This window comes from Nicotiana tomentosiformis, chromosome 6, assembly GCF_000390325.3.
Source record: "Nicotiana tomentosiformis chromosome 6, ASM39032v3, whole genome shotgun sequence".
In the NCBI taxonomy this organism is placed as follows: domain Eukaryota; kingdom Viridiplantae; phylum Streptophyta; class Magnoliopsida; order Solanales; family Solanaceae; genus Nicotiana; species Nicotiana tomentosiformis.
In genome coordinates this window covers 143186663-143198309 of record NC_090817.1, presented here as the reverse complement: position 1 = coordinate 143198309, position 11647 = coordinate 143186663, and the positions used below count along the sequence as shown (strand labels likewise).

Here is an 11647-nt window from a genome sequence, read left to right as displayed (position 1 = left end):
TAGCCATCATACATCTTTGGAAAGTAGCTGGTGCATTACAAAGACCAAACGGCATTCGCTTGAAGGAGAAAGTGCCATAAGGACAAGTAAAAGTTGTCTTTTCCTGATCCTCTGGGCATATGACGATCTGGTTGTACCCCGAATAACCATCAAGGAAGCAATAATAATCATGCCCCACCAATATGTCCAATATTTGGTCAATGAATGGAAGTGGGAAGTGGTCCTTGCAGGTTGCTTTGTTGAGCCTTCTGTAATCAATGCAAACTCTCCACCCTGTCACAGTGCGAGTAGGAATTAGATCATTTTTTTCATTCTCAACCACAGTCATCCCTCCCTTTTTAGGCACACATTGAACTGGGCTAACCCAATTGCTATCAGAGATAGGAAAAATGATACCTGCATCGAGCCACTTAAATACTTCCTTTTTCACGACTTTCTTCATGATAGGATTCAATCTCCTCTGCTGCTCAACACTGGGGCGGTGTCCATCTTCCAGAAAAATTTTATGCATGCAAAACGATGGACTGATTCCTTTGATGTCAGTAATTGTCCACCCTATAGCCTTTTTATGCTCGCGAAGTACTCCGAGTAATTTTTCTTCTTATACATTAGTCAGGCTGGACGAGATAATTACTAGAAATGTTTCAGAGCTCCCCAAATAAGCATAGCGCAAATGTGCTGGAAAGGGCTTTAATTCTAGCTTTGGAGCTTCCTCAATAGATGGCTTAGGAAGGGTCAGAGTAACAGGCCTGCCCAACTCCTCAAACTTCCCAAACCCATGGACATAATTGCATGATGTATCAAGTACTTGTTAAATTTTGCCCATCATCTTATCTTCAATGTCTTCTTCATTCCTAATCAAAGCTCGTTCAAGAGGATCTATGGGGGCCATATAAGGCACCAATGACATAGCATTGCTTTCCACTACAGAAATCATGGATAGATCTTCATAGTGGGCTGGCAATCTGAGTGCTTTGTACACATTAAATACCTCCACTTGATCACCTACTCTCATCGTCATCTTTCTTTCGCATACATCAATAATAGCTCGGCATGTGGCTAAGAATGGATGCCCCAAAATAAATGGGACTTCCTGATCAGGCTCGTAGTCCAAGATAATGAAATCAGTAGGGAATATGAAAGAACCCACTTGAACTAACACATCTTCAATCACTCCTTCCGGATGAGCAAGGGAGCGGTCAGCCAACTGTAAGATTATTGCTGTTGGGCGCAGCTCACCCAGACCCAACTTTCTGAACACAGATAGCGGCATCAGATTGATGCTCGCTCCAAGATCACACAAAGCTCGCCCGACTGCATGCTTACCAATCGAGATTTGGATAGTGAAACTACCTGGATCTTTCAATTTCTGAGATAGCTTGCTTTGGATTCTAGAGCTACATTCCTCAGTGAGTGCCACAGTCTCGAATTCAGTCAGCCTCTTTTTATTTGGCATTATGTCCTTGATGTATTTTGCATATTTGGGAACTTCTTGCAGGATGTCTACCAGTGGAATATTTATTTGCACATGCTTCAAAATATCAAGAAACTTTTTATACGCGGCATTATCCTTCACTTTCTGCAATCTTTGAGGGAACGGAGGCAGTGGCCTCGCAACTAATGGTGGGGGTTTCTTAGCCACCGCCTCTTCAGTTGGCTTCTCAGACTCCTTTGATTTTTCTGATTCTGACTCTATAGTGGCCGGCTTCTCATTAAAGGTCACTTATTTTCTCTTTTTCGATTGGACTTCTTCTAATTGTCTCCTATTCCTCAATGAGACAGCATTAATAGATGCCTTAGGATTAGCCTCAGTGACACTTGGAAGAGCTCCAACTGGTCGAGTATTTTGGGCACTAGCCAGCTGTCCCATTTGGAGCTCCAAATTTCTCATTACTGCGGCTTGGGCTTGTGGTTAGCCATCAATTTCTTCATCATTTCCTCAATGTGACTTGTTGAGTTTGCATGTTGTTCGGCCTGGGGTGGTCTATATTATTGTTGAGGTGCTTGTGGTCGGTATTGATTTTGAGCACCTTGGTTTCCACTCCAAGAGAAGTTTGGGTGGTTCCTCCAGTTGGGATTGTAAGTGTTCCCATATTGGTTTGTCTGGCCCCTATTTGCATTACCCACAAAGCAGACACACTCTGGATTAACTGGGCATAAGTCGCTCGTGTGCCCCTCTCCACATACTTCACAAAACATTTGAACCTGTTGCACTGGTTGAGCTTGTTCCTTGTTAATAACCAAGGTCATCTGATTGACTTGGTTGGTCAGTGTAGAAATATGCGTTGATAATGCCGAGATGACATCTAACTCGAGAATCCCTGCAGATTTTTGTACTATGTGTTTGCCCATTTCTCCTTACCATTCCAGATTGCTTTTGGAGAATTTATTCAATAATGCATATATCTCGTCAAAGCTTTTCTCCAACACTTGACCTCCAGTTCCAGCATCTACCACAATTTTTGTCTCAGGATGTAGCCCTTCTATGGAAGTGTGAGCTAACACTTCGTTTGTCTGATTATGATGAGGACAATCTCTGAGCAACCCCTTGAACCTCTCCCAAGCTGAATATAGAGACTCCCCTACTTTCTGTTTGAAGGTGACTATCTCACTTCTGATCTTTGCAGTTTTTCCTGAAGGGAAGAACCTTGCCAGAAATTTCCTTGCCATATCATTCCATGATGTAATAGAATTAGCTGGTTCTGCCTTCAGACATCGCTTTGCTTCGCCCAACAGAGAGAATGGAAAAAGTGTGAGCCTCACATAGTCTGGAGTGACCCTGTTAGTGATGTAAGTATCACTAATCTCCAAGAAGTTCAGGATATGCTGTTGTGGATCCTCGTGTGGAAGACCCATAAACTGCCCATTCGCATGAATTATCTGAATCATACTTTGTTTCAGCTCAAAGTGCCCAGTGATTCTGGGCTTCACAATGCTGGAGGTGACATTAGCAATACTGGGCATCGCCACCTCCTGAACAGCCATGTGTTGCTCCTCTGCCATGTTCACAGGAAATTGAACGAGTGCCTGAAGATTATTTGTATCCCTTGCTTCCCTCAACCTCCTATGAAATGTTCTCTCATGTTCGGGGTCAAAGCCTTTAAGTCTGTCCTGGCTTCTGACCCTGCGCATTCAATCGAAGTTCCTGAGATCATAGCAACAATCAAGTAATGTTAGAGTTGACGAAATAAACAATTAAAGCAAAAACTAGAAAGTAGTCGATATTCAAGTCCCCGGCAACGGCTCCAAAAACTTGTTACTCCCAAACGCACACGCAAGTATACGTGGTCGTACAAGTAATAAAATGATATGTGGAGTGTTGAACCCACAGAGACTTGTATCAACTACCCACTAAAATCACCAAGATTATTATTCAGTCAAGCCAAAATCGAGTTCAAGAATGTGATTATACTAAACTATAATTCGAAGGAGTAACTAAATTATCAAATAGCAAAATAATTGTGGTGTATTTAGTAGAGACAAATATTCCAGGGTTGTGATCGATTCACCAATCCTATTGTATTCTAGTTAACTCTCCCTTTCATACAATTCACTCATGATTACTAATTAATCGAACAATTGCTCTCATAGCCTTCTCCCAAAGTACTACTCGCCTATTCAAAATAGATTAACGCCTATATTCCTATGAAATCAATCTATCAAGAACGCATTAAGATTACGATATTTAATTAAGCACGGTAACTAGGTATATTCCTATCCTAACCATAAATTCCCCCTCCCCTCCCCCCCCCCCCCAAAGAGTTAAGATCATGCTCTCTTCAATTCTTTTCTAATCTAAACATGGCTTTCCCAAGCATAGAATAGATAATAAATAGAACCTAACTGTTGGCCAAACAATTAAGCAATTAATCACAGAATTGAAGAAACAACCATATATTAGTAAATTGTAATCAAGGTTAAGTCAACGTAAAACAACAATATGCATGGCTAAATCACAACCCCAGAATTATGGGTTTTAGCCACTCATGTTCGTAGTAACAAACTTCCAAGTATTTTGCATAAATAAATTACAAGGAAAAGATAAAGGGATGAAGAACTCTATGATTTTCTCCTCCAAAAGTTGTCCACGTGATGTTCTTGCCTCCGGTCACCAAACTCCTGAAAAATGGTGTTTTATAACTATTTATATGTGTAGGGAAGAGACCTAGACGAAATAACCAAGTCCAAAACCAAATAGGAGACAAAGTAGGCTTTAAAAATCCGGAACACGCTCGCCACGGGCCTCGCCTCGCGAGGCAAAACGCGAGCTTCACCTCGCTACACACTGTGCGCCGCAACCTCTGACGCGAGCTCCTTCTCGCTTTAGCCTGCCCGTCGCCAGCTCCATAGCGAGCTTTAATCCTCGTGTCGCATGCTCTATAGCGAGCAAATATTCTCGTGTCGCCCAACTGCTTAGCTTCAATTCAATTTTTGCTGCCTAACTTTTCAAACTCTTTTCTCATTCTCGTTTCTTGCTTTTGGTTCATTTTTAGTTGTTCTCCTTTCTTTGTTTTGATTTCCTTTGTAATATTAAACTTTATTCCTTGTATATTCAATAATCAAATAATCATAGCTCCTTTCTTGTAGTGTATAAAATACACATAAAATCTCTACTTTGCTCCTAATTTCGTCTTCAACGTACATACACATAAAATAAACTCAATTAAGCACAAATATAGTATAGTTTAGCATTAAAGCCTCAAAATGTAAGATAAGTAATGCACTAAAAATATGAAATTATAGCCAAACATCACTGCCCCACACTTAAACATTGCTCGTCCTTGAGCAATCAAACTACACTTTATATAAACACGACCTTTTTAAACAATTCTTCTAACTCATCACACCAAGAAATTTTAAAATAGACTAAGCACAAGAGTGTAACATATTCACCTCAAGATTTGACTCGCAAGTACCATGCATCACTTTTCAAGTTCAATCCTAAATTCGTAGATAGTATAAGTATGTGCAAAATGACCCACCAATGAATATATACTCGTAATCCCCTTCTAAAATCGCCTCTTCCTGAAGTCCAAAACTCAAAAATGATGACAATGAGCTAAATCCCAATATCTGGATATAATATACCCCTAGGCAGAAAATGCACATTGCAATCGCGACGTGTACCTCAAGCGTTCGCAAAGAACACCCACATGCACACCTAGGCGATCGCGACTCCCAAAACGCGGAAAATCATCTTTGGGAACGACTCCTAGAACGCGTTCGTGAAGAACAAACCACTGGCCCTTAAAATCCTTCTACGCGATCGCGACCGATGCCACGCGATTGCAATTAATACCTCTGCCACCCAAATCTGGCCGAATTGGTTGGACAGATTATGTTTTCATAGACTAAATTTGACACCCCTAATATCTATCTACATATACTTCGTAGATGAGCTAGTAGACTGCTCAATGTTGCATGGATTGTGATCTGTGAAGAGAAATGAGAGATACAGGACTGCTAGGTAAAAGGGAAACGGGGCTCAATTGCTGAAGTCTAGTTAATAACAAACACAGTATCCTAGGGGGAAATGCAGTTTTAAGCTCTCATTTTGTGCCTATATTGGTGTGATGGAGAACATATTGGAAAATCAAGTCAGAAGCTAGTTCAAGCTTGTCAATTTCTTCACACAGGAACAGACATTGTATATCAAAAGACTATTGTTTCATTTGATCAACAGTGTAACTGTAACATCTCACAAAAAGCTGGCTTGATGTTTTGCTGTACAATTAATGAAGACCAACGAGCCATTACAAAAGCACTACACTGTACAACTGTGATTAACATGGGAAACCATGTTAATATTCAATAATACTGGAAGCTGTTAGCCAGATGACTCCCACAAAAAGCCGTGTCCTCCTTACCCTCTGGCTCTGTTCTTGGTTTCACTAGCACCATCATTGCCATGCATCAGATGATATTGATCATACCAATGAAAAATTCAATCTATCATGTATGCCCAGCCATGCCTATCCAGAAATGCGTGTACAGCTTCTTTTATGGCTAGATTTGGCACCAACTGGGACGTATAAAGTGGTTCTCGTGTGATTGGATCAAAGTTTCCCACCTAAATTGGCACACTCAGGAATATCGATATAATACAAATGGAAGAGAATCTGAGATGCCTAAGGTGATGAGGAAACAAATTTTACCTTCTGCAAATGGTCAAGAATCACTGCCCGCTCGTATGTAACCCCACTGGGAGTGATGACAGGGTCACGAAAAATATCAAGAGTGATTTTACAACACAAGTGATCAGGAACCTGGGAATACTCAGTGTCAAAGGATAACACAACACACTTGCTTACAAAAGGGAGTAATCACTAAGATGATAATGCTTGAATGCTCACCTCAGTTGGAGTATCATCTTCTGCAGCTTTCATGAAAACTTCGTCCACAGCTTCCAATTGCTTCAAAAGAGACATTGAGTTTTCATCTACAAGCCCTTCCATCTGAGAACTATCGAGCATGTGTTTCTCCTTGAGAGCTAATTCACAGGATTCTCTGAGGCACATTTCACAATAAAAATAATGGGGAGACAACCTACGACATTGGTATAAAAATACAACAAAAGTAACGGAAATTTATAAGTGACATAAGCAAGAGCTATTACTTCAAGTTCTGAAGTTCCCAGGAGCGCCTTGTAGATTCATGCTCCCACTCCAAGTATTTTGCTTTTGCAAGCTCTTCCCAGATCTCTTCAACCATGTAACTTCCTGGATTTGCACCTCTTCCAAGGTCTAATGCCTAACAGGATACATAAGAAAGAGCTGTATCATAATTCAGTAAAGCAAACTTCCCTAAAATCATCCTTTCAACCATCATAATTCAGCAAAATAAACTTCGCTAAAATCATAGTTTCAGTTATGCTCATCATAAGAACAAATGAGCTTTGATAGATTTATCCGAGACTTAGTTGCAGAACTTGTATGTACTTACAAGACAAAAAGGAAAGATTCATCCCAAACTCTTTTGCAAAATATATCACGTCGCCTGACATCTTAAGAACAAAGATTAAGATATCATTTTGCCAGCACAGCAGTGGCCATGAATAGTTCATGAATTACGGTTGGGTTTCTTGTGCCAAGATTTGAAGTCAACACACTGATGGTAGTATATTAATTAACAGGTTGCTCTAACATACATTCTTGTAACTTGAGCTTCAAGTAGAGAAGTGTTTGATTATTGAAGTCAAAGGCGAACCCCAAGCCTGGAAGGCGGAAGCATTACTTTGCAGGAGTTCAGTTGTTTCACAGGTTTAGGTTGTTCCTAGGAACACTACAACCGATGAGGAAATCTTCAAGTCGAAGTTTGGTTTGCGTTTGGTGGATTGAACTCAAAAAATCCCTATAGCATAGTGTTAGTCTTGAAGGGTGTTTGGTATAAGGGAAAATGTTTTCCATGGAAAATGTTTATTTTCCCTTGTTTGGTTGGTGAGTGAAAAATAAATTCCGAAAAATATTTTCTAGTGTTTGATTAGAGAGTATAAAATATTTTTAGGAAAATATTTTTTTATGATACTCTCCTCAACCCACCTTCCCCAAAATTCCCATGTTTCCTGTACTCCTTCCCCCCCCCATTTTCTTCAACAATTTGAGCTCGATAACTAAAAAAAAAATACTTTATTTTGTTGAGAAAGAAAGTATCCTTTCTACAACATGAAAAGAAATTATTTATTTTGTTGAATGAAAGAAAATACTTTTTCTATATCATGAAAAGAAAATACTCAGTTTGTTGAAATGAAAGAAAATACTTTTTCTACATCAGAAAAATAAAGTACTCGTTTTGTTGAAATGAAAGAAAATACTTTACTACATCATGAAAAGAATATATTCATTTTGTTGAAATAATAAAAAATACTCTATCTACAACATGAAAAGAAAGTACTCTTAATAATAGTTCTATTTAGGGTGGGTGGTGGGCAAGGTTGGAGTGGGTGGGTAGGAGAGTGGGGAGTTGGGGTGGGTTGGTGGGGATGGTAAATAGGGTGGAGAAGGTTGAAAAAGAATTTTGGAAAATGTTTTCACTTCTTTTGATAGGGAGGAAAATGGTTTATGAGGAAAATATTTTCTAAAATATTTAAGCCAACCAAACATGGAAAAATTAGAAAATATTTTCCGGAAAAATTTTTCCTCATACCAAACACACCCGAAATCTTCTTGTTATTTCTCCGGGTATTGTGTGAATGCAACGAAAAGACCGTAAATAACGATTAATGAAACAATTCATATATTGACATTTTGAGCTCATTTCCAAATTTCTACTTTGATATTCCCATCATCCGGTAACCACAGGATGATCCACAAGAAAGGTGGTAGGGTTCGAACCTAAGGCCAGCCTGCCCCAGACTGAACTATTCTTTTCAGTTACTACTAGTAAGAGCAACCAACAATGAGCATATAGGTTTGCTAAAACAATGTAAAAATAATTATCTGATAATGTTTCTTGAGGAATTTATTCATTATGAGTAGGTAATATGAAAAAATTCACTAGCTTCACTTGTCATTGACTAGGAACATAAATAACATCCTTAATATCAACACTATTTTAAGTTGTGGTGATCTCACCCTTAACAAAGAAATGCGAACCAAGTCGACCATTTTTCCATCAAGCTCACTTCTCATCTATTGGACTAAAATAGTTCCTTTGTCAATGGGTTCCATAATATGTGAACAACAAATGCAGTGAAAGCGAACTCAAGTCCCAGAGAAATATCATAGTTAAAAAAAAACACAAATGGAGGAGAGAAAAAGAAGGTGATTTGTTGTTAATCTACCTAAACTTTGGTGGGTGAAGTTACTCGATGCCTGTGCTGTGGAGGTAGTAAGTATCCGATGGAATAGTTGAGATGGGCACAACACCGTTATCAAAACAAAAGAAAAACATAAAGCCTATTATTCTAGCATAATTAGCTTTTCATTTATCTGTGCACCTCGTCTGATAGCTATTTTTCGAAAACTTCAAAGAGCAACTTTTAGAATAGTTCACCACCATGATGATCCTAACACATATGAGGATGCTAGGGTTGCTATCCAATAAACGTTTTCGGCACTTATCCCTGAGATTTACAGTAAGCTTCTTCTTTGGTTAAAAAAGAAATTATATTGGAAGAGCAAAGACGAAGAATACATGGTTAAGGCCAAGATGTTCTTCACAAGCAAGCTATCAACAACACACTGGAGTGTTGTGCGGACTACAAAATGCTGCCGCACCCGTAGCTAGTGGCGGACCCAGAATTTTTATCAAGCGGGTTCAAAATGCAAAAAAGCAAATATATAATTTATAATTTCAGATTTTAGATTCTATTAAGAAAAAAATTAAAACATGTAGTTTTCTTTCCCTAAATTGTATATATATAAAAAATATTTCCTAGTCTAAAAATGATAAATAAAAGCTCTCCCATGTCGTACGAACATAGGAAAGAAAAAAGCTGTGTTGTGTATAGGATATAGGGAAACAAAAAACGTGATGTTTATAGGAAGAAAAAAATGACTGTTGTATGCATATAGGAAAAGAGAGTGCCCATTATGGGGCTGGTTGGCTTCGAACTCAGGACAACCTAAAAGAATTGAACTCGCTTTGCCATTGGGCTGGACGTTGTCCTTGTTCATATGAACCCTCTTGACCCCATGTGGGTCCGCCCCTGCCCGTGGCGGGTCTTCCAAAAATGCATTACTTTTGGAGGATACAACACGCACCCGGCAACATTTTCGGAGAGTCCGAGCAACATAGGTTATTCTACATGATCACTTAGCTAAAAGCATAAGGGTGAAATTAGATCAAGTTTAGTTAAAATAAGATCAAGTTTAGTTAATGTTTGAACCTAAGGCATCTTTATGGAAAATGCAGACTCAGAAAATAAGCAAACGAAATGATAAAAAGGTTCAGAAACTTGTTTTCTGACAATCAGGCCTGCTAACTTCATATGTTAAAAATACCAAGAAATGAGCAATGACAATAGCAGCCGCACTACACCATTACTAAAAGAGTTGCATTTGGATTAGACTAGTATGACTGTATGAGCACGAAAGAGGAAATTATAAAAGCAAAATTAAGAATTATATAAGGAAAAAAAGACCTACTTGGTCACATTATCATTTTCATTTTGGATACAGATTAGGCACCACAGAGTGCCACGGCTACCAAAGTGTTAAGTACCAATTTGATGTATGGACAGTTGCCACTTGCCAGACAAATATTTAAACATGTGTAAGAGACAATGGCTTACCTTTTCCAATTCCCTGACACCTTCAGCATACTGTTCCTTTTGTAGCAATGCAAGACCAAGGTAATAATGGGCCTGTACTCCCAGAATTCACTCTTTAGGTTATTATCTGTAGGGAACGAAGAATTTCTAGCTACACCAACTTAGAAAGACAATAAATTCAGCAGATAAGAAACAGAGGTTTTCTAAAATTATTCAGCTCAGTTCTATCTGTGATTATGTGGATGCTCTAATAAGTTAAATTATCCTTCTAAAACTTTGACGTTGCAAAAACCTTTGAAACAGTACCAAATTAACAATCTCCAGAATTTACATCATTAATACCTCCAGAGTATCTATGCATTATTCTATGCGAACAGCAAGATTACAAGAATACCATATTTGAGTTGTTTCCACAGTTATCCTATTAAGGTAACTGCTGTCTCAGCATACGACTTCTCCGGTAGAACAATAAAGATTTCACTTCATTCATACTTAATCGTTATGACCATAAATATTATTAATATCCATGAGAAGAAAAGGCTAGATTTAGTTAAACACCGAGAAACACGCCTAGTCCATCCAAAGAACAAAGGAAATAATAAAATATCAACATTGATAGAACATATATATAGTTATATGAATTCCCCACATTGGAAAAAACGTAAAATTATGCTTAAATGTAGAGTACAAAGTTGGCACCTTTACAGAATTGTGATCGAGCTGAATAGCCTTTCTGCAATCCTCCTCCACTCTTTGCCAGTCACTACATACCAACAACGACAATAATAAAATAAACATATACAAAGACATCACTAAAATGCCCCCAAAAAGAAAATTGGTAGAAACGTACTTCCTCTTCCGATGGCACAGGGCACGATTAGTCCAATAAATGGGAACATTAGGGCACAATGTAATAGCCTAGAAAATAAAACATTCAGTAGCATCAGATATGTTAGAAGAGTAAGGAAATGAAATAAAGAGGAATATTTTCATTTAACCTAACAGTAAAAAAGACCTCTGTATAAGCATCAATAGCAGCCCCAAATCGATTCTTTTGAAAGTAACTGTTGCCATCTTGCTTCAGTTGCTCCGCTTGCTTTGAACCCACGATCGGTGACATTTTTCTCCTTTTCCTTTTTTCTGCGATCTTAAAATCACCTCGACTTCCTTCAATCTCTATAACCCCACCCCCACCCCCCACCCCTATTTCTCCGTCCAAATTATATACCGGCTATAGATACAAGTATATACAGAAGATGTGAAACAGGAATTTTTTGGGGTGGAGTAGAGAAAAAGATGAAGGGCTGGAAAATTAAATTGAAATTGAAAATTTGGAGGAAATTGAGCGGCAAGAGGGAGAAGAGTCGTCGCGAAATTTCAAGAGCATCGGATGCCAAATGCGCAGAAAGGAGAAAGCAGCGATTGCGTCACATATAT

The 11647-nt window shown here is 38.7% G+C and overlaps 2 protein-coding genes and 1 non-coding gene across 3 annotated transcripts; 1 reads left to right on the top strand and 2 right to left on the bottom strand.

Moving 5' to 3' along the window:
• Window positions 1–811: 811 nt before the first annotated feature.
• LOC104093863 (uncharacterized) lies at window positions 812–2352 on the bottom strand. Its single transcript, XM_070179611.1, has 2 exons — window positions 2031–2352; window positions 812–1692 (listed from the first exon to the last, which is right to left on the bottom strand). The coding sequence occupies exons 1-2, from the start codon at window positions 2350–2352 to the stop codon at window positions 812–814; spliced, it is 1203 nt and encodes a 400-aa protein (XP_070035712.1).
• A 165-nt stretch (window positions 2353–2517) lies between these two features.
• Window positions 2518–2622, top strand: LOC117276194 (small nucleolar RNA R71). Its single transcript, XR_004506436.1, has one exon. It is a non-coding gene; the product is annotated as a small nucleolar RNA R71 (small nucleolar RNA).
• A 2986-nt stretch (window positions 2623–5608) lies between these two features.
• LOC104085483 (E3 ubiquitin-protein ligase CHIP-like) lies at window positions 5609–11613 on the bottom strand. Its single transcript, XM_009589529.4, has 8 exons — window positions 11226–11613; window positions 11061–11128; window positions 10910–10973; window positions 10232–10303; window positions 6617–6750; window positions 6354–6507; window positions 6156–6266; window positions 5609–6070 (listed from the first exon to the last, which is right to left on the bottom strand). The coding sequence occupies exons 1-8, from the start codon at window positions 11328–11330 to the stop codon at window positions 5945–5947; spliced, it is 834 nt and encodes a 277-aa protein (XP_009587824.1). The 5' UTR covers window positions 11331–11613; the 3' UTR covers window positions 5609–5944.
• Between the last annotated feature and the right edge of the window lie 34 nt (window positions 11614–11647).